General features: G+C 44.0%; 1 protein-coding gene across 1 annotated transcript in view; it reads left to right on the forward strand.

Moving 5' to 3' along the window:
• thsd7ab (thrombospondin, type I, domain containing 7Ab) overlaps positions 1-21,350 on the forward strand; it is a 125,085-nt gene that overhangs the window by 91,806 nt on the left and 11,929 nt on the right. Inside the window, exons 15-23 of the mRNA XM_076081137.1 lie at positions 2,263-2,441; positions 3,020-3,025; positions 3,394-3,527; positions 4,647-4,800; positions 6,259-6,400; positions 10,551-10,666; positions 11,211-11,328; positions 14,447-14,592; positions 15,807-15,981. Of these exons, the coding sequence (XP_075937252.1) occupies positions 2,263-2,441; positions 3,020-3,025; positions 3,394-3,527; positions 4,647-4,800; positions 6,259-6,400; positions 10,551-10,666; positions 11,211-11,328; positions 14,447-14,592; positions 15,807-15,981 (1,170 nt within the window). The remainder of the gene's footprint in view (positions 1-2,262; positions 2,442-3,019; positions 3,026-3,393; positions 3,528-4,646; positions 4,801-6,258; positions 6,401-10,550; positions 10,667-11,210; positions 11,329-14,446; positions 14,593-15,806; positions 15,982-21,350) is intronic.

The following is a 21,350-nucleotide window of genomic DNA, read 5'->3' on the forward strand; positions in this document are numbered from 1 at the left end:
TGTGCTGAGAGACGGACACAGGAAAGACAAACCAAAGGACTCATTTGAGGTTTGAGGCTGAAAGAGAACTCAGGTTTGTTTGGCTTTGGTTGCCAGATTGAGGTGGTTTTAGTCTCATGCACACAATGTCATCACTCATCCTGAGCAATGCTACGGCTATATTTAACGTTCGCTTCACTGCATCAAAAAGCAAAACAAAAGCCTCCCTGTTGATTTCAATTAGACCGCTGCAGGTGGCTCCCTGTAAAAAAAACAAAAAAAATCAGGGTCATCCGGCAAAAAACGTTTCATCTTTTGCAGCAATATAATATCATGATGGATAACTTTGCAACAGAGTCGGCATAATTCCACTGTTTACTCTGAACTCTTAACTAAAGCTGTGAGATCCTGTCTCGCTCTATTATTAGCTGCTGTGCAGTGTTTTGGTGTCTGATGAGCCTCATAACATGTGGGAGTGTTTCTCAAACTTGACTCTCTGAATTCCATTTCATCTCATCAGCAACACCTTTAGCAGCACACCAACACAGCCACATGTCTTTGTCTGTATGTGTATATTTAAATGCTATTTTTAGTCTGAACTGACTGACCTTTGAGTTTTGTTCAAATCAGCTGCGGGACAAACTTTCATGAGCAGAGGATTTGCGTGCCCACCGCTCTCCCCTCTGGTTACCCTCCATGTTCTCCAGCAGCAGACAGGTGTTGTTGCGCCCGGCCGCTCAGTGTGAGGCACGACGGTGCTACAGAGGAACATATGTGCTCAGCAAGACTGTGAAAAATGACTCGCATATACATTGACAAAAAATTGATTTGTAACTGTAACCTCTGTGGGATTCCTCTGAAATCTCAAATGTTGGGAAGTGTGTTTTCAGCAAAGCCGTCCGTCAGCGGAGCGCCACTTCCTCTCTCACTAAAGAGCCAAGCAGTCTGAGAGAGGAAGTGGTTAGACACTCCACTTTCCCGGCTCATTCACCTCATCGATTGGCTTAATCAAAGGCTAAACTGATTTACAGGCCGGTGCTGCTACACAAGCCTTGAAAAATAAATGAGGTTCTATCTGCTAAACAGACTCCTGCCTCGTAAAAAAAAAAGAAAAATCTTTGGGAGGATAAACATCATGTTGTTACGGACACAGCCAAAAGTTCAGAGTAGTAATATCTTTTCAGCATATCTGACTGAACCTTGGCCTGTGTGTGTGCTGGAGAAAGCAGAGGAAACCAACGCCAAGAGATGGTGAAAGAGTCCAAAGAACACGCAAGTAACAAGCAGAGGGAGAGAATCAGTCCTGTTGACAGTGTCGTGACCCTGTGAGCCGAGGAAAACAGATTGAAATAATGAAGCTCACTGCCGGGCCCAACCTCTCCTTTGGTAGACTTTTTACACTTTTATGTAACAACCCATGTGATGGTGCTTTTGAATGTGGACCCTGTTTTCATTCCACTGGGCTAAAAATCAATAAGTGCATTTAGATTAGTTCGTGAAGTATCGGTTAATAGTTTGCTCTTGCAGCTGGATATTTGTCCTCATCGAGCATTTACAGAGCTCTTGAACTTTAACGCCTGTTTGTTAGATCGAAAAGAAAAAACCAACCTTTGGGAATTAGGACAAATGTAGTTTCATACGAGATAATGAACACAAAAGTGGTCTGAGGGACTCTAGAACCGGCCACGGCCGTCTTTCTCCACAGCAGTCACTGCTGAGCCCGGCGGCTGAGAGGCTGCTGGTGGGATGCAGAGAGAACAAAGGTTTTACTTCAAAGCTCCTTTCTAATGAATCAATTTTCTGGTGAATACGTTTCCCCTTTGAAATAATTAATAACAGACTACACTACGCTGTCTAGTCATTCATTGAAACAGACTGAAAAGAAGCAAATCGTCATTTTGTCTTTCAGTTTTTGCACTAAATCAGGAACAAAGGCATTGCATTTTTTTCTGCAATATAAAGAACATTTTGCAGTTAATTGCATCAATCTGGTCCACACACAATTAAGAGGCTAGATCTATTAAGAACTTTGTGCTCTTGTCAACAATTGTGCGCTCTAATTTAATCATAAACAGTGAAGATATGAATGGTGATGACACGGCAAAGAATTCCTCCCCACAAAGCACGGGAAACGAGATTGTGTCCGTGTTTGGGGTAATTTGCCGACATGGCACATCCTGCACTGTGACTTTTGCGCATGCGCGCTTTCCAGATCACACTCATACATCCAAATGTGTTTGATTTCTGCTAAAAAAAAAACTCCTTTGTTTGTCTTCCTCTCAGGTTACATTGAGGAGGCGTGCATCATCCCCTGTCCTTCAGACTGTAAGCTCAGCGAATGGTCCAACTGGTCGCGCTGCAGCAAGTCCTGCGGCAGCGGGGTGAAAGTTCGCTCCAAATGGCTCCGAGAGAAGCCGTACAACGGGGGCCGGCCGTGTCCCAAACTGGACCACATCAACCAGGTACAGTCGCTGGAACTGAAACCCAGTCTTAGTTTTGGAAGTGTGAATTGGTGGCTGAGAGAAAAACAACCTGATTCTTGAATATTTAGTAACTGTGCTACAATGTAATCATACTTATTACGAGTGTGATACTCGTTATATGTATCCAACACTGGAGAGAGGGCCAGGAGGAAAGTGTTAATGAATAATACAGTAAGCTTGAGTCTGCACAGCGTTCCTCTACCTTCCCCTCATTATTGCTGCACTCATTTTTTTGCTGAGCAGACAGCGATGGGTGCTATAAATGGATCCCAACGTGTGTCAGTCGACTCCTTAAGGTTTCTATGATTTGCAAAAATGAAATGCTTTCCGGACCCGAGAGCGTCAGTAGATGCAGATTAAGCTGTGTGTGTGTGTGTGTGTGTGTTTCTGTTAAGTTCACACAGGTATTTATGCCAGAGGCTTTTCTGATTATGTCCTCTGGAATGTTGCATTAATCATAGGTTCTGCACTATATGAACAGTTGGCATGTGCTCATTAATCCGTCTGTCTCCTTTTAATCCGCCCCAATGCTCGCCGGATCTGACTCATTGCTGCAGGCCCAGGTAAGAGCAGCTTTCCTCAGCTATTTGTTAATGTAGTCGCAGATGTTAAGTGTCACAGATGTCAGTGGGTCGCTGACAGATAGATGTAAACAGTCACAATATCCTCCCAGAGGCAGAGCTGCACTGGGGGCAGAAATAATCACGTTGGCCGAGTTAAAACTCAGAGCCGAGCCAAAGAATCACAGAGCTCAGAGGAAATATTTATAGAAATATAGATTTCCTTTTCACGAGTAGGATGATTATAATCATGAGTTGGGTCAACCCAGAAGTAAAACTACCAATCTGCTCCCCTTTGACTTGCTGCTGTATCTACTTCAAATCACATGGAGAACACGTTAAGCGCATAACAAAGGTTATTCCGTCCTCAGGTGTACGAGGTGGTGCCGTGTCAGAGCGACTGCAATCAGTATGTGTGGGTGGCCGAGCCGTGGAGCGTGTGGAAAGTCAGCAACTTGGACTTAAAAGAGAACTGCGGCGAAGGCGTCCAGACCAGAAAAGTCCGGTATCTATCAAGCCGTCTGTCCTTTAATGTTCCTTATATACGCAGTAGTAAAAGCAGGTGTGTGTTAGTGCTGCAACGATGAGACAATTAGTTGATTGGTCAATCAACGGAACAATAATGCTGACAATAAATTGTTTTTTTAAATTTATTTTCAAGTGGAGATATTAAAAAATGCGATTGTCAAATGTGTAGATGTGCCGCTTTTCTTAAACTGAGTTTGATCACACAAGACCAGCAACATGAAGACATCGCCCGAGGCTTTCTGAACACGAGGGACTCTTTTAAGCTTTTATCTTTTGTTATTATTAATAATAAAGTCATTTGCAGATTGATCTCGAGCAGTTGCAGGCTGTCAGACCTGCACTACAGCTGACACGTGCTCATTTAAATTCAGATTAATACGACTGCCTTGTGTAAAGTGATTTGGAAAAATGTTTTAGGGAAAGAAGAAACATGCAGAGGATCTGTGCAAATCTGTCTTCACGTGGTTCAGCTGAAAGTCAACAGCCGACAAGCTGCCAAATCCTGTTGGGTGGAACTCAAACTTTTGGATTAATGTTGTGCACATGCCGATACATACTCTGTAATTAGACCTATAAGACTTTTGTGAGGCATAGAGAACCAAACGTCGTGGGCCTGTAAAAAAAACAGTGGATATAAAAACACACACACAGAAATAATAAGACACAATCACATCACATCCACGTCCATGCCCCTTGTGATGATCAAGTCTAAAGGCTTTGGCTGACGCATAATCACAGTGAAATCACAAACTCTAATGACCTCGGTTAAGTCTCTGCTCTTTAGAGCCGGGGACATTATCAGTGAAGAAGAGGCAGCCTGCGCTCCCCTTCATCTGGAGGATAAGAAGCTGCTATTCAGAGCAAGGAAATCTAAAAATACGTCTGCGGCATTTGAGGAAAGCCAGGATTCAGTTAGAAATAAAAACAGTGTCATATTTATTGTGCTGTATCTATTCATGTGTTGTAATGATATTTTAGATGCATTTACTTTGTTAAAAATATCAAAGAAAAGAACTTACTTTCAGGTGTTAAATTCAGCCCGTTTCAGCTTAAAATGAGGTCAAACTCTGTGTTTTTTCCCGCATCAATCCCACAGGTGCATGCTGAACACCATCGACGGGCCGTCGGAGTCTGTGGACGACTACCTGTGCGACCCCGAGGAGATGCCCCTGGGGGCCAGGGAGAGCCGCCTGCCCTGTCCCGAGGACTGCGTCCTTAACGACTGGGGCCCCTGGAGCCGCTGCAGCCTGGTGAGATCAGAGAGCAAGCAGCTCAGCCGTCCGGCTCAGATATGGGACAGGCTTGTGTTGAAGCCCTCTGAGATTTATCTTGATGTCTTTTTCTTGTCAGAAATATTTTCTCCGAGGCTCGAGGAATTGGAAGCGTAGCCGCACTGTATCATTGTGAGCAGCGCGTAAATTGTTTGTCAACAGGTTATTTCTCGTCCACCAAGGTGGAATAAAAGAGATGTATGAACCGGGAAGCAGGAGAAATGGCTTATACATCACCTATATTACACTGTGCTCACTGTGCATTCAGAAGGGAAGGAAGATGATTTATGATAAAGATTCAGAACTCCCGAGCAGGTTTCCAAATTTACATTTTGTGATATACACCCACACACACACACACTACTCTCTACATCAGCAGTGATGTACGGGCCAACATGAAAGCTGGGTAAAATATTACCCCGAGCTTGTTGTCGTCGTTTGTACAGACAACCACAAACAGCGGAAGTAATTAGATGTATTTTCAGAAAAATATAGATTTATGGTAAGATTATACAGTGAGATACTTCAAGGAATTTAGTTCATAAATGTTCATTTTAGCCTACAGGTTTATGGAAAAATGAGGAGGGCATGAGAGGGCATCTCCCTCTGAATCATGACCTCTTCACACTCTCAGTAAAATATGACCACGTTGCCAATTTGGTTTTGTAAGGAGACACTGCTCACTGATTTAATCGCAGCAGCAAAGCGCACACCTGCAGGCTTCAGTGTGTGTGTGCAATCTTCGTTCTCGCGTTTGCAAAAACACGCAAGGTGTCGGAACATCTTGTTCAGGCCCGACGCCCCTGACACCCCCGATTCGTGGTAAAAGGAAAAAAAAGCTATTTTATCCGCTCTGGCTTCACCTGCTGTTCACCCAGCAGCACCCTGGCCATTGTTAATCACACCCTATTCTCTCCCAAAGAGCTTGACACGCCGACTTCCCACAATTCCAATCTCGTACTGGAGTCTGCGGTGGCGTCAGCGGGGGCCTCTCGTATGTTTTATTCATCGTGCCAGCGATGGAGATATTCAAAAGGCTGTCATTTTCTCCCCCCCAACTCTCTTCTTTGCGAGCAATGACCGTGTAGGATCTGGTGTTTTACCATCCCAGCAGAATGTCAATGTTTCAGCCCTCCTGTCATTTCCTGCTGGAAAAGAATCAAATTCCACATTCTGGGAATGCCAGGGGAGAGAGAGGGGGGGGGGGGGAGGATCTTTACTTAAATATTTTTAGAAATACAACGATAGAACATCCCTCCAGGGACAAAGCCTGGATGTTTTGACATAAATCTTAATGAATTGTTGCCCAATAAACTGGGAAATAATCCAGAAGTGGGCAAATTGAGGGACATGTCTGTGTTGAGTTCTTATCACCCTCTGCCATACGGACTGCTTAGTCATTTCCTCAGTTTTAGAAACGTTTTGTCTCTGTTTCAGCCGTGTACCAGAACCAACAGTCGGGTGCGGGCGGCGTACACCCTGCGCTCGCCCAGTGTGGGGAGGGAGTGTCCAGAGACGACGGACAAGGAGCCCTGCAGCCTGAACCTCAACTGTTTCAACTACTTCTACAACATCACAGGTAAAGGAAACGTGAAACCACGTCTACGTACAGATTGCGGTGGGCAGGATTCCCTCCTCTCGGTAATGTCATGCGGCAGACGTGCGTCTCCTCAACACGACTCCACTGTACTCGCCTTGCATTTTGAGTGGAGCAGGTTTTTGCTGCCATGGTTGTGTCGGGAGGAATCTTTCTCAACTTTAACCAAATCGCCAACATGAAAACGGGCCTCTTGAGGCTTTAAAACGCAGCCGCCGTTTCAGAATTAGCTCCTCAGCTGTGGTTCATTGGTGTTGAGGCTGTTAAGCCTCTGTTGAGGGGAGGAGATGGGGGGGAAATTCTCCAAACAGGCCCAAATGGGGGCTTAAAGGGGATTCTTTGATGAATATGGAAGGGTATTAATGCACACGATGGTTCTACATATGAACGTATGAATTCAGAATGTGATACATATTTTTACCATCAACACTATTTTTCTTACTAGTATTTATCTTTTGATGATGTTGTACATTGTACATTTTCTATTGTCATTTAATTAGACCCTTATCTGAAGTAACCCAAGAACAGAATATGACATATTGATAAGCTAATGACTTGCATTTTCTTGCTACTTGTGTTCTCACTCGTATCTGGTTTGTGATGGTGCTGTTTTGATGATCTGTATCAGCCGGTTGCAGTTTAAGAGGGTTACAGACACGCTGAGGATAGCTCAGCTGCTGCTGTGCGTTATTGAAAGTATCACATGCTTCATTTGCTCATCTGTTTTTAACAGCTGGAGGAGCAATCGATAGATGACTCGTGTGTTTTTATTTTATTACTTTAGTCTCTTGGGGTGAGACGACTGCGAACCTGTCAAGGTTTTATCAAACATTGTGTTGTGCAATGATGATGTAACGTCAATGGAGCTGCTTTGAGTCTTTCTCACAGCTGCTCTTTGCACAAAGCTTTTCTTTGATCACAGACTCACTTTTTAGTTTGTCGGTTGTATTTCAGTGGAGCGCCGTTTTTTTTCAAGTGAAGTGTGACTGGGCAGACATTGTGTTTTGCTGCAAATCCCTGCAGTAACAACCATTAAAGCCTTAAAGATGCCAAGGACAAGTAAAACATTTGACTGTTGGCCTCTTCGTGTAACATCTGCGTCAATAACTTAGAACAGAACGAGCCTTTTCTTTCTACTGAGTAACTGATTGATTTGTTTGGCCATTTATGGGCAGCGGTAACAAGTTGTGACCGTAGACATATCGCCTCCTGTGGGAAATATCTAGCTTTTTAGCTGCTAAATGCTCCATTATGTCCACCGGCTAGTCGCTCACTGTGTCTGTCTGCTGTTTGGTGCCGAGCAGGTCGTGTACAGTGGGTTATTACAGCCTTTTCCCCCAAAAAACAGCTGCGTGCTGCAGCCGAAAAATGACGCCATGAGAGCGGTGGAAGTGAACCAAAATATTAATGTTACGGACCAGATAGCTAAGCAATAAGCTGAAACATAAACCTCTGTAGAGCCGAGGGGAGCTGCAGATTCCAGCTTTCATTGCTACAAGTCACAACGTTCACACTGTTATTTCACATCGTTAGTTCATGCATCGTTAGTATAGATTTAAACAGGAAGATTTCCAATCTTGGAGCTGGCAGCTTTCCCGAGCTCCCCTCTGATCTGCAGGATATCGCACCTCCATATCACATGTCACAGAGGCTACTCTTTCATATCTCATCCTGAAAACTGCAGCAAACTATTTCAATAAAAATGAAAAAAGGAAGGATTGGCAGCGTTCCTGTTTTTCATTTGGATTTGCAGCATTGCCTTCATAGCTGCTGTCCCACATTCTCAACCAGCCCACCCTCCTCCTCTGTCTTCCCTTTGTGTTGTTACACCGGGAGACGTGACATATAATCCCTACTGCTGGGTTCACAGTGGCATACAGGCATCCCAGGGTATATGTACATGATGTACGAGCAGAGATTATTATTGGTTAAAGCGCTCTCTTTTTCTCTGTTGATGCTGAGACTGTCCAAGCTGCTCCCTCCTTCAGTTTCCCTCCTTTTATAGCTGTTTCTCTCTCTCTCTGTGTGTTCTCTCTCTCTCTCTCTCTCTCTCTCTCTCTCTCTCTCTCTCTCTGTGTGTTCTCTCTCTCTCTCTCTCTCTCTCTCTCTCTCTCTGTGTGTTCTCTCTCTCTCTCTCTCTCTCTCTCTCTCTCTGTGTGTTCTCTCTCTCTCTCTCTCTCTCTCTCTCTCTCTCTGTGTGTTCTCTCTCTCTCTCTCTCTCTCTCTCTGTCTCTCTCTCTCTCTCTCTCTGTCTCTCTCTCTCTCTCTCTGTGTCTCTCTCTCTCTCTCTGTGTGTTCTCTCTCTCTCTCTGTGTCTCTCTCTCTCGCTCTCTCTCTCTCTGTGTCTCTCTCTCTCTCTCTCTCTCTCTCTCTCTATGTCTCTCTCTCTCTATCTCTCTCTCTCTCTCTCTATGTCTCTCTCTCTCTATCTCTCTCTCTCTCTCTCTATGTCTCTCTCTCTCGCTCTCTCTCTCTCTCTCTCTATGTCTCTCTCTCTCTATCTCTCTCTCTCTCTCTCTATGTCTCTCTCTCTCGCTCTCTCTCTCTCTCTCTCTATGTCTCTCTCTCTCTCTCTCTCTCTATCTCTCTCTCTCTCTCTTACTGGTGCTCTCTCTTGTTGCAATCTCCCTATTTTCAGTCCCCAGAGTGCCACAAAGCTCCTCGGCAAGAAGGAGACACAATTCCCTGAGTCGAGCTCGCAAACGAGCTCACTGCAGCTAAAAACAGCCACTCATCTTTGTCAGCGGATGGCGTGCTTTATGAGTGACGCCTCAGCACCCCTGTTGTTGCACGCTGTGATTTTAAAGGCACTCGCATCCAAAGTCTGGATTAATATGTTGTCTTTCCTCTTCACAGATATCTTTTTTTTTTGGAAGGGCCAAGGCACAGCATGTTACAGCGCCTGGGGTTTTCCACTGAAGTTTATTAGGGGAAAACTTGTATTGATGTTGCTTTTAAATCCTGCTTATTTAACTCAAATCTCTCCGCCTGGCCAAACGGCTCGCTTACGACGCTGGCATTAAAAAAGGTTACCGATGGCAGCCAGATTTATTGGATTTAAATGAGCTGTTATAAACCTTCAACGACCTCTTCGTTGACAAAGTAATCGTCTCTTATCGACGGTGATCTTTGTCAGCCAGAAGCTATTAAGAGTCCGACTCCAAACACACAACAACACTGATTATCTAAAGGGATTTGAGTGCTGCTGGAGTATAAGTGTGTCGTGCAACAAAGGCAATGAGCTGAAGTCAAAGTTACTGTATGGGAAGCACAAGGCATTTCGCCATTCTGCTGAGTCATCTGGGGGCCTTAAGTGGTTTTAATATATATGCACGGCACGCCCATCGTTAAAGACCTATCCACAGTGCAGTGAGGGCATGACAATTGTACTTTATGTCAGCAGCGTAGCTGGTAATTAGTTTGATATTGCTGTGTCAATACACCATATCAGAAATCTACACATTAATAGATATTTTGTATAAATATCCTGGTGCTTCTGCTTCCTAGAACCCGCTTTATATCTGCATTTAAAAAAGCTTGAGCTAAAGCGCCCTCAGAGTAACATGAGGCGACACGGTGCGGCGTCACATTTCAGTGTGTTCGCCCTTAAAAAGCCGAGACACAGCGTGGTTGATTCTCACTGTCTGGGATTTATTCATCCTGAAGTGTAAAGAATGTGTGACAGCCGACGCATTTGAGCACTTTTGAACAGCGTCTCCTTGTGTTTTGTCCCGCCACATCATCCTGCTTCAACTGGAGGAAAAACAGAAGCAGAACGCTGGTGAAATGCTGTTTCCTTGTGACTTGAATTAATGCTCCTCTCCTTTTGCTTCCTGCTCCCGTTTAAATCATGACTCCCTCTCACCTGCCTTCTTTCTCTGTGTGCACCCAGGGTGGTAAAGTCAACAGCAGCCACCTGGTAAATACCAGCGACATGTGGTAGAGCTGTGTGCTCTGCTGACGGGTAGCAGTCCTCATGTTAGGATCATTGTCTGTTGGTATTTCAGCCTGGCACCTAGAGGCCTCTAGAACGTTGTTGTTCATCAAGCACTCTGATGCACTCATATCGCCAGTTTAATGAACGCCAACAGCCCAAAATGTAAATGTGATTGTGTGTTGTGTTTCTCCTCAGACTGGAGCACATGTCAGCTGAGTCCTAACGCCGTGTGTGGGAGCGGCATCAAGACCCGGATGCTCGACTGTGTTCGCAGCGACGGAAAATCCGTCGATATCAAATTCTGTGAGGAGGTGAGACGTGCAAAAATCCCTCAAGTTTCTCCTTTTTTTGTTTTTTGGCCGGTTCAGTTTTCTACTTTCTTTATTTGACACACTCATTTTACTTGATGACTTAATCACATCACTCATTGTATATACTAGCGTACCCTTCCAGTACTATTAGGCCCACAGCAACATGAAATATTCAGGAGTATTCCCATGCAGAGATTGTTGTCGTTGCTTCGGGCTGAGCGTTTTATTCATCCATAATGTGTCTCGGCTCCCTGTAACGGTAGCCGGGGGGGCCGCGGCGGAGCCGTCCCCACAGCTATTTAACCCTTGGCCCACTTCATCATCTGGCTCATTCACAAAAACACATTGTGTCAGAGCGGCTTTCACAGCGGCCTCGATATTCCAACCTCGCTGGCCTGATGCTGCCCAGCACAGTCTGTCCCCCACCAGAACAAAGGCTTCTGGGAATTGTAGTGCTGAGAGGTCAAGCGGCTGTCTGGCTGTAACTGATTGAGTCGGCTGATGCGTCATGAATTAACCTCTTCACTTCCTACATGTGCTGCAGCTGAATTTGGAGAAGAAGTGGCAGATGAACATCTCCTGTGTGGTCGAGTGTCCCGTCAACTGTCAGATGTCGGAGTGGTCGCCGTGGTCCGACTGTTCACAGACGTGCGGACTAGATGGTAAGAAGATCAGCTCAAGCTCAAAGCTGAAGCCAGAGCAAACAAAGTAAATAACAAGTAAAATACAAGCTCAAGGACAAATAACACAACGTCTTTGCATTAAAGCTAGTCGAATCACGCCGAATTAGACAAGCTGAGCTTAGTCACCGCCACTGTGTTGTTGGTAAATGACTAAACACAACCTCTTGAATTTGCAACTGCGGCCAGTGATTCAGCTCCAATGGGGTTAGCCTGTTTAACCTCACTGATCTGTCATTACAAACTCATGCTGTGCAGCCAAACATGGCACAGAATGGGTCCCGTTTCTCTGCATTTTTGAGTCTGAAGTCTTTCTTTTGAATACATCACACAGTGTGAAAGAAACCATGTAGTCAGAAGAAGCTGATACAACCTGTGTAGAGTTGATACTGTCAGGTAGTGTGGGATGAGATGATCTTAACAGACTTAAAGGTGCCCTGTGAAGTATCGTTGGAGACAAACGAAAGTTATGTTTACATTCAGTTTTTACAGATCCTGTATGGTTTGTGCTAGTGCAGTGCCCTGTTGGGAACAGGCCGATCTGGTGTTGCTGCATGCTGCTCTCTGGAGAACCGCTCATACAAATAACTTCCCACTCGACACAACGCTTCCTTTGGTCCTGAGCAATACACCCGCCATGACATAGCCGCATCACGTAGGAATGCTAGAGTTAGCGCTTCATTATGATATCCTGTCCTCACACTCGACTCTGCACTTCCTTTGATCCTCAGCTAGACGGCTGACAAGTGTGGAGTCGATCGGATGAACGGCTGTCGAGAAGATCAAAGGACAGACATGAAGACAGAGACTCCTTTTATTTTAGATCCGCGTTTACGCTGTTGCATTCTAATCTCTCTTGGCTTTGTTGGTGCATTGCTGCATTTCTTGGTGTGTCCGTGAAACCCGTCGGTCCGTGGAATAGTGTGAAACCGATGGCAGGGTTATGTATCGCGTCACCCACGCGTGTGTGCATAAATGGTCACGAATAAGCAGCTATGCTCTGCACCAGAAGACAACGTTGGCACTCGTGAGCCCCAAGTTGTAAATGTACACGTGAGTGAATGTGAAGCAGGAAGCTGAAAGTAAAGAACATGAGGGTAAAGGTCTCAAGGAGCCTGCAAACATGAAGCTTCTAAAGCCATGTTCACAGACAGTACGTTTGTCCCAGGACTTTGTAAGAGCCTATTGCATTAACATGTTTCTCCCAGCATGGTGTGGTGTGTGTGTGTGAGTAAAAACATGCATGCTCAGCAGAACATCCTGGCTTGGATAACTTAAAAAGTCCCATATCAGACACTTCCTGCTCCCACTGGAGGCATTTCTCCAGAAAGAAACCCTCACAAAAGCAGAAGAGAGGAAGTGTTTATTTAAGAGTCTTCCCAAATGACCGGCGAAAAATGTGTCCTCCTGTTGCCTGCTTGTTGTTCCCGGCGGTTCACACAATTGATTCTGTCCCACTACATCTTCCTGCTCCTCAGGGCTGTGGGGAGCGCTTTGAAGAAGAGCCGCTGCAGCAGTAGTTGCTAAATCTTAAGGAATAAGATAAAAGTTTTAGGAAGGGCTGAAGGAGCAAGAGGGGACCCTATTTGATGTGTTTCTTGTGTGGGATGTTCTCTTGTTGGAATGGGATATGAGGTTGTACAGTTTGTGTGAATGTGTGGGAAGCCTGATTTGTGTTTTATGTGTTGAAAGGCGGCGTGGGTTGGCAAAGGTGTATTCTGAGGTGAGCAGATTGCTGGCTCGGCAATGTAAAAAAGGAGAGTGGGATACACAAGAAATGAAGGGTTCTGAGGTTTGAGAGTGGGGGCGGTTTGACAGGAAGGTTGCATTTTAAATTGTGTGTGTGTGTGTGTGTGTGCAGGGTTTCTGTGTTGAGTTTCCCCAAAGTAATTCATAGCTTCAGTTCTGCACTTAAATCAAACGGTCTCCGAGGTGTTCGCCACCGTAATGTTCCCGATTGATTTAAAGAGAGTTTGCTGAGTGATGTGGAACAAAAGCCGTTTTACTCAAGTGGACCAAGAGCCTATCAAGATGACGGGGGAAAAGTGCAGTCTGGACGGCCTTTTAGAGGAGCCGGCTCTGTTAAGTGAAGCGCTGTTGTGCACAGCAACATTAATTTAATGCCTTCAAAAGACACACACATACACACACACACACACATTAATTTAAAAGGAGCTGTTTACAGAGGGAATGGATGATTGTCGTGTGGTAAACCGCAGTGGTCACTACATCTGCCAACACTGTCTGCATTTAGTTTATCGTCCAGAAAACAACCACTTTACAATCTGTGGAATTGTATTATTCAAAATAAATGCTGAGAAAAACAAGAAGAAAATCCCTGAACATTCATCTTCTATCATGCAAGACGCAAGTTTCAATTCTGGGACAGAGAATTAGTCAGAGTGGACCCTGTTCTTGTGGTTTTTCTAGCGTTAGTGGGACCTAATTTAATCTAAATCCTAATTGTTTTATTAAACAATGCCATTTACAAATACGTAGTCAGTGCAACTACGGTAATAAAAATCTGTGGGATTTAGAGTGCTGCAGGAACGAGTCATAAAACCCGGAAATGAGCTTTTCTTTCTACTACTGTCCCCTCGTCTTGAAGTCAACAGGTTAATTGAATGGTTTTTCTGTTAGATGCCTGAAATACAAGCTAATGAGATTTTAGCACTTTGTTCTATGACATAAAATACGTCAGTCAGTACCCCACTAAGCGGCTGAATGAGACGACTGAGCGTTGGAAGAAGAAACACTAGTCTTTAGTTTTGTGCTGTAGCTCGTTTACAGCTTAACGTTACCTTTTTCACTTCTGCCGATTGTATCCACGCTTCGTTTATAAAGATTGTCTTGCTGAATAAAACGTGCAAGTATCGTAAACATTTGTTTGCCACAGAGCTTATTTTCTTGCTTTTTTTTTTTCTCGGGGGAACCAGTGTGAAGCTAACTTCCGGGGTTTGGCCTACAACAATACGTCATCAGGACTCTATTGTCTGAGAATGGCACGAACCTTCAAAGAGAAAAAATGCTCAAAGTGAAAATGCATGAGGATAAACTGATGATGTCACTTCCTGTGTGTGTGTGTGTGTGTGTCCTCCAGGTAAGATGTGGCGGCGGCGCTCGGTGGTCCAGGCCTCTCAGGGCGACGGGCGGCCCTGCCCTCCCCAGGTGGAGCAGTGGAAGCCCTGCCCCGTCCGACCCTGCTACCGCTGGCAGTACAGCGACTGGTCCGAGTGCCGGGTGGAGGTACTGATCAATAAATCAGAACGTTATACCACAACCCAGGGGCTTTAAATATTGATGATCGTATCGACCTCTGTCAGCTGCAAGAAATGCAGCTTTGACAGTTCCCTGGCTCGGCTGAGATCAATACGCACACGAGTTTGAGCCAAAAGTTGATTCTGAAAGACGGAAATCTTGACACCTGGGGAGGAATAATTGAGTCTTTAGTATTGATGAGCAACCCCATCAAATCCCTACGCATACAGTTATTCTGTGAGACGGACAGTAAAAAATCAATCTAATGCACTTTTAATGCCGATACATTACTGTCAACCAATACCATCGCCAAGAGATCTGGCAGCCTTAACACTTCAATTTGAGTTGTGTGCCACCAGGTCACATTATTACAGCGGTCTGCTGCATCGCTTCGTGACATGAAACAAAACTTTGCAGGTTTAATGGGACGACAGAAAGAGACACGTCACCTGCCATCATTCATTTAGGTCCCTTGTTCCTCTCCATTCGCTCCGTCAAGTGTCCAACGATCAATAGAGAATTGTTAATGTGAAGCAGCACTCAGTACGGTGGACACAAACCATTGTGATGCCTTCAGACGTGATTTATGTCCGGAGTCGCTCTCTTTTGTTGATGAACTGAATCAAACTAAAGCCGAGACGTGAGTGAGTCGTTTTGGCTTTGATTTCAGAATCTGGAGTAAAAAATGAACGTTCCAATGTGTTCAGAAAGATAGCGTTGCATCACCTGATACGTGGTCTTGGTTGTGCTCAAGTCTAAATTAAACTGAATAAACTGAATATTCTCGATTAAGCTCTTTTTACCTATATCATGTCCATGGTGATTAGTTTTGAGTTGATAAAGGAAATCAATAAGCGGTAGTGCCTTTGAACTTCATTAGATGTCAGACAAGCTTTAAAGAGCTTTAAGTGTTGTTAATGTTTTATACACTTGATGTGGTTTCAAACTATTTATTTATCCTCCACTCTGTTTATTGTAATTTGGACATGAAAGTAGTCTTTTTCTAAATAATGGTCACATTAATATGACATTTAAATGGCTAATGGTCTGAATTTGCAGCCATAGCTACAATTAACCAACATTAAGCTGTCAGCGAGTAGCTGTAGGTTCATGTAACTCCCCTCTCTCTCTCTCTCTCTCTCTCTCTCTCTCTGCGGTTACTCATCATCCTCTTTCTTCTTCTGTGGTATTCCTGTCATCAGAGCGTGGTGTGTGGACACGGCATACGCTACAGAAACATGTCCTGCTTCGTGTCGGACGGCTCCGGCGACGGAGAAGGCAGCTTGGTGGACGAGGAGCAGTGCAGCAGCCTGGAGCCGGCCATCGACGGAGACAAACAGATCAGCCTGAAGGAGGCCTGCACCCTTCCCTGTCCAGGTAATACTAGAAGCTGTGTTAGCACAGTAGGGATGCTTTCACAAGCTGTGAACCAAGATACACAGGCTACAAAAAAATTCAGTGATTCAAAGCTGATGCAATTGGGCTGCAATTAAGTGTTTTCTTTTTAATAATAAATCAAATATTTCCTCAGCCTTTATTTCAAATATTGAATCAGAAATGTCCCACACCAACAGCAGTAAACAAAGGCAGTGATGCACACAGCTTAGTCTTTAGTCTATTAAAAGGTGGGACACTGTTTAAAGTGTGTGTCAGTGTTTATAAAGCAGCACGTGGCCTAATTATCCCAGAGGGGGGAGGGGCCCGGCAGACGTAGCATCAGCTGCTAACAATCTGTGCTTCAAATAATCAATAAATGTCTGAATCGTCCCCAAATCAGTTAACCTCTCGACCCCTAGTCTTCATCTTAGTGTTACATTAAACTCACTATTATTACGTTTGACGTTGTCGGACTACTGAACACAATTCTCCAAAGTTCAAGAGTTCAGAGCAGCGATGAACATCATGAGCGTCGGGCAGATTTTTGAAAAGTTGAATCTCAACTATTAAAGCGGTAGTGCGGCACTCTAAACAGAAGTCTAAGATTGTTTTTGCATTGCAGAGCTGCTCTCAGGTTCAAGCAGCAGAACACAGAAGTCACTTTGCGATGCATAACACGGTCAACACTTGTCAGCGGTTTGATTTATATCGCAAAGCAGCCAATAAAAATACTTTTGTTACAGGGTGGATTTTATTATCTCTAACTGATAGCACTCAGTATCTGCTCATGACCTTTAAAATCAGAGGTGGGAGCATACCTGGAGGCAGAATAAATGGACTACATTAAGGCAGACACTGTTTTATGCTAGTTTAATTTACTGAGTCTGTATTTCATTGCTCTGCTCTTCCCTGCCAAGGTAGTAAGCCTCCATTGTGCTCTACATACTTCCAGTTGTCTCCATTTTCTCCCAGTTAACTGGATGTCTGTACACAGTTCTTACAATGAAAGGATCTGAGATACCGTCGACGGCCATTTATTTTTTATCTCACAGTGAAAAGTCTCACGTGAAGAGAAAGGCGGCAACCAACGATTATTTTAATCATGGATAAATCTGCAGTATATATTTTAGATTCATTGTTTGGTCTTAAAAAAGGCTCAGTTGCTCAAAAAGGTGATGTCTTTAAATGTCTTGTTTTGTCAGTCCAAGATCCAAAGATATTGATTTTAATATGATATAAAACAGGAAATCTTCATATTTGAGAGGCTGAAAACTGCATTCTCTCCCATTTAACCATGATGTAAATAGTTACAGATCATTGTTTTCTCAATCGACTAATCAATTAGTTGAGTAATCGTTGCAAAGAACTAGTGCAGCGGTCAGAAGACGATCCCTCACTGGCCTCCCACCAGCGATCACCGTTAGCTGCGTCTGTTGAAGCACCAGAGGCTCCGCCGTCAGGAACTAGTTTATGTTTGATGTGGAAGCCACAAACTATTCGGACCACCTGCTCTGTCTGTGAAATGGACCAGAGAGGCGAAACCAAATGGAAGCTGTGACCCCGTCAATTCAATTTATTCCATTTGTACAGTTTAGAAACATGGACGCAAAGTGATTAAAACACACACAGATAAAATAACACTGAGAAAAGGGTTGCAATCAATAATCTGTGTGGGCGAGATAACAAAACCCCTAAAGGCTTCTACAGAAGACAAGATGGCAAGCTGAGCGACAACCTCGCTGAATAACAATCTGCTGTGCTGTAAATGACAATAAATTGTAGATTTTATGCATTTATTCCTCTCACATCTCAATGGAGATGCTGATTGAGAGGAGAACCGACAGGAGGAGTGTTTTCAGCGTTGATTATAGGCAGAGCTCCTTTCATTTGAGGTGCAGCTCAGAGCTCGGTGTGCTCACTATGAGGAAGTTAACGTGGCACATTTCAAGGATTCAAGGATAATTTATTGTCATTATGCAACACGACGAAATGCAGATGGAGTCCATTTGCTACACAAGAAAAACAGTAGTGCATTCCTTCAGTGCATCTTTGAACATGAACCAGGAGGAACGATACGATACATGCAACGTATTTACATACATGAATGAGGATTTCAAGTTTTATTTAATGTTTATTTAGCAAAAATACATTTTTTGAATGTTATAAGTTGAAAGGCTTTGAAGAAGAGAGCTGACCGAGGTGTTTGGTAAACGTAACGTGTCTTCTGTAACGCTGGCGAGAGTTTCTGAAACCCAATCCACTTACAGAGCCGCTAACGTTACCCTGAGCTGTCTGGAACCAGCTTCCACACATGAGGTAAACACAACATACGGTGTTTGGCGATTAAACAACGACACCATCCTCTTAACGCCGCAATCACTCTGCTTCAACATGTGGAGATATCTTAGGTTCGACGGAGCAGAACGGATTAACTGTCTGTTAACTCTGCTTTCAGGCTGCGCATAGTTTTGTGTGTTACACATGTGTTTTAAAGCCTTGTGTGATATACGCCATCTAAACTGTACATAGCTGTTAAGCTGAAGTGAAAAACACAAGACCGATGCCATGTGCCATGTGGTTCCTGCTTCCACCCAACGCTTGTTAGTGCGCCATGTGTGCACACATTTTCAGCATGGGTAACCCCAGCAGGTAACGAACCCTCCGACCTGGCAGGGTTGGTGCTCCACCAACCGGCACAGGATGACTGTTTTTTATTTAGGTGAGTGATTATGTCTTTGTGCTGAGCTGGACATCTGTTGTGATTTACATGATGAACGACAACGCAAAGCAAAAGCTGTGAGGTATTACACAGTACACAGATGCATAGTTTCATTTCATTACTGGGTTTATTAGCAAGTAACCGACCCCTCTGGCTTCTTGAGTCTACTGTAACCTTTTCAGCATTAATTAGAATCTTAAAATCAGAAGCGTATCATATTGTGTATACATACTGAGTATATTTGAATGTATTATTTATTTTAGTGTGACCTCTCCCTGTTAATCTGATCTGTTGATGATATTTCTTCACACGTTCACCTGCTGTCAGGTTAACATACTGTTTGTTTCAACAGCACTGTTTCCATCATTACAACACTGTAGTCAAGTCGTACTTAACGATGTCATGTTACTGTTATTACTCTTGAAAGAATTAGTCGGTTCTACTATTCCTTTTTGTTTGGTTTCAACATGCTGTCGCTATCTTTTCCTGCTATGTTTTTAATGTTAAATATCGATAAGACGTGTTTAAACGACATTAATTTAGCACCAAACAAAAAATGACAAAGTAGAGGCAGTTGGAATGAATGAGTGAACGAGACCAGTGTTAGCAGATTGGTGATAACCTGCAGTGTCGTAATAATAATGTACTTGTACCTGAATTTACCATTTTGATGCTCCGATGTTGCAGCCTTGCTATAAAATACGATCATTTATCTCAAATAAAAGCAGCTATAACCTTTGTGTCCACTGAAGCCTTCATCTCTATAAGATATAAGTCCGATAGCATCAACGTAGCCTACTGACCCCCCGTTGATTGACGGTTGATGTCTCAGCTCTGCACTGCAAAAAAAACAGCACAATATCCGCATTGCACTGAGGATGTCGACCCTCAACCCTCCCCGAAAAAGAAGAGAGAGAGAGAATCTCACAGATGGGATTATCACGTCAAAGGTTCTGGATCTGATGACTTGTTGTCAGGTGTTGTGACGGAGGCTTGTCAGCTGCTGGGTTTTCTGTAGCTTTGCAGTGTGGAGAGCAGACAGACAGGTGAGCTGGACTCTGTCCATCAGGCCGCCAACGACAACCGCAGCAATGCTCCTCACACTCTCCAGATGCACCCTGACACTGTGCTGCACATAAAGACGTGAATATCAGCATTTCTTTTAGGTAAATGGGGCAAATCTACAAACATTTCAAAGAGAAAAGATGGGAAACCGAACACCCAATTTGTGATTGAGCCTGATAAATAAGGGTGTGTTTTCACACACAGTGCAGCTGAAATATAAATCTCTTATTCTCCGTGTCAGCGGTCCCCGAAGGGAGAATTATTGTTTCTTGCTTCTGCCAAAAGACAAAATACAAATGTGGAGTTCATTTCCAAAAGTGCTATGTGTCTATTTTGGTTCATCATTGATCTTTCATCATTCACTCTCTCTAGAACGTAGACAAGAAATGCTCTCCTTTACCGCGGTTTCATTTCATTTGACACTTAGTGTGTGGCATGTGTTTCCACTGGCAGAATTCTCATTTTGTGAAAAAAAAAAGAAAAAGCTCATCAGATGTCTGCTGGTCCCTGAGATGGAAAACACTGAGAAACGCTGCCCTAGATAACAAGTCAGTCCAACCCCCTTCTGCCAAACTGCAGGAGAGCTGAAGTATCAAACAGCAATCACAAGCACGGAGCGGTTTCTGTGCACGGACGTAGTGTGGTGCGGTTTGGGAGGAAATTCAAGGGCTGTTTGTGCAGGACCGGGGACAGCTTGGCAATTCTGGCAGGTTGCATCCACACACACACACACACACACTTTAATGCACTGCCACCCTTGACCCGCGGTCTATTTCTCCTGCTGTTTGATGAGCTGCACTTGTCAGCTGTGATCAAAAACAACCTGCACTCCCATCTCGCACGTACACCTTCCTCCTCCTGAAACTCTTCATCTCAACCGTCGTGATACGACGTGCACACCTCACCCAGATGAATCCATTCTCATCCACAGATGGACAGTAAAGTATTGCTTTAGCACGGCCAAAGTTGAAGATCTGATTTTCACCAGGACACCCACACTGACGCTGCAATGCAGATATCTTTGCATAGTTTAAAAGTCATTTAAAAGCTATGAAAATGAGTAATAACAAGAAGATATAACAAGAGACTGAGGATGCAAGTAAATTAAAGGTGCTAAATTCAAATTTCAGAATATTAATTTTACAGATAATTTCTTAGAGATATAGTGGAGTGATGGAGTCGATTTCCCTCAGTGTGCGTTGTAATCCGAGCTTCTCTGTGCTTTGTTTACGTAGGCGGGCTGGAATTTAACACCTTTAAATGTGAAATTTAATTAAAAGACATTTGATCTGTTAAATCTAGATGTGAATTCTGAGATACTGACTCCGTCAGCTGAAGTTCCTCTGGCAGGTCTTTCCAAGTAATTGGGGCCCTGATGGCAAAAACACCGTTCAGTCCTAAACTGTGGGGGAGCTGGACGGGCCGCCCAGAGGATCTGAGGTTGCACCCTGGTTTACAGGAAATTAAAAGATTTGTGATATGACTCAAAGCCAGACTGAGCAATTTCTGCACAGGTCATAGAGGTGTCCAACCTCAACGTGTTTAATTGCTTTGTGAAGACCAAGCTGAATATGTAAGTTTGGTT

Source organism: Anarhichas minor, unplaced genomic scaffold (genome assembly GCF_050575085.1).
Source record: "Anarhichas minor isolate MPS153535 unplaced genomic scaffold, ASM5057508v1 ptg000079l, whole genome shotgun sequence".
Classification (NCBI taxonomy): Eukaryota; Metazoa; Chordata; class Actinopteri; order Perciformes; family Anarhichadidae; genus Anarhichas; species Anarhichas minor.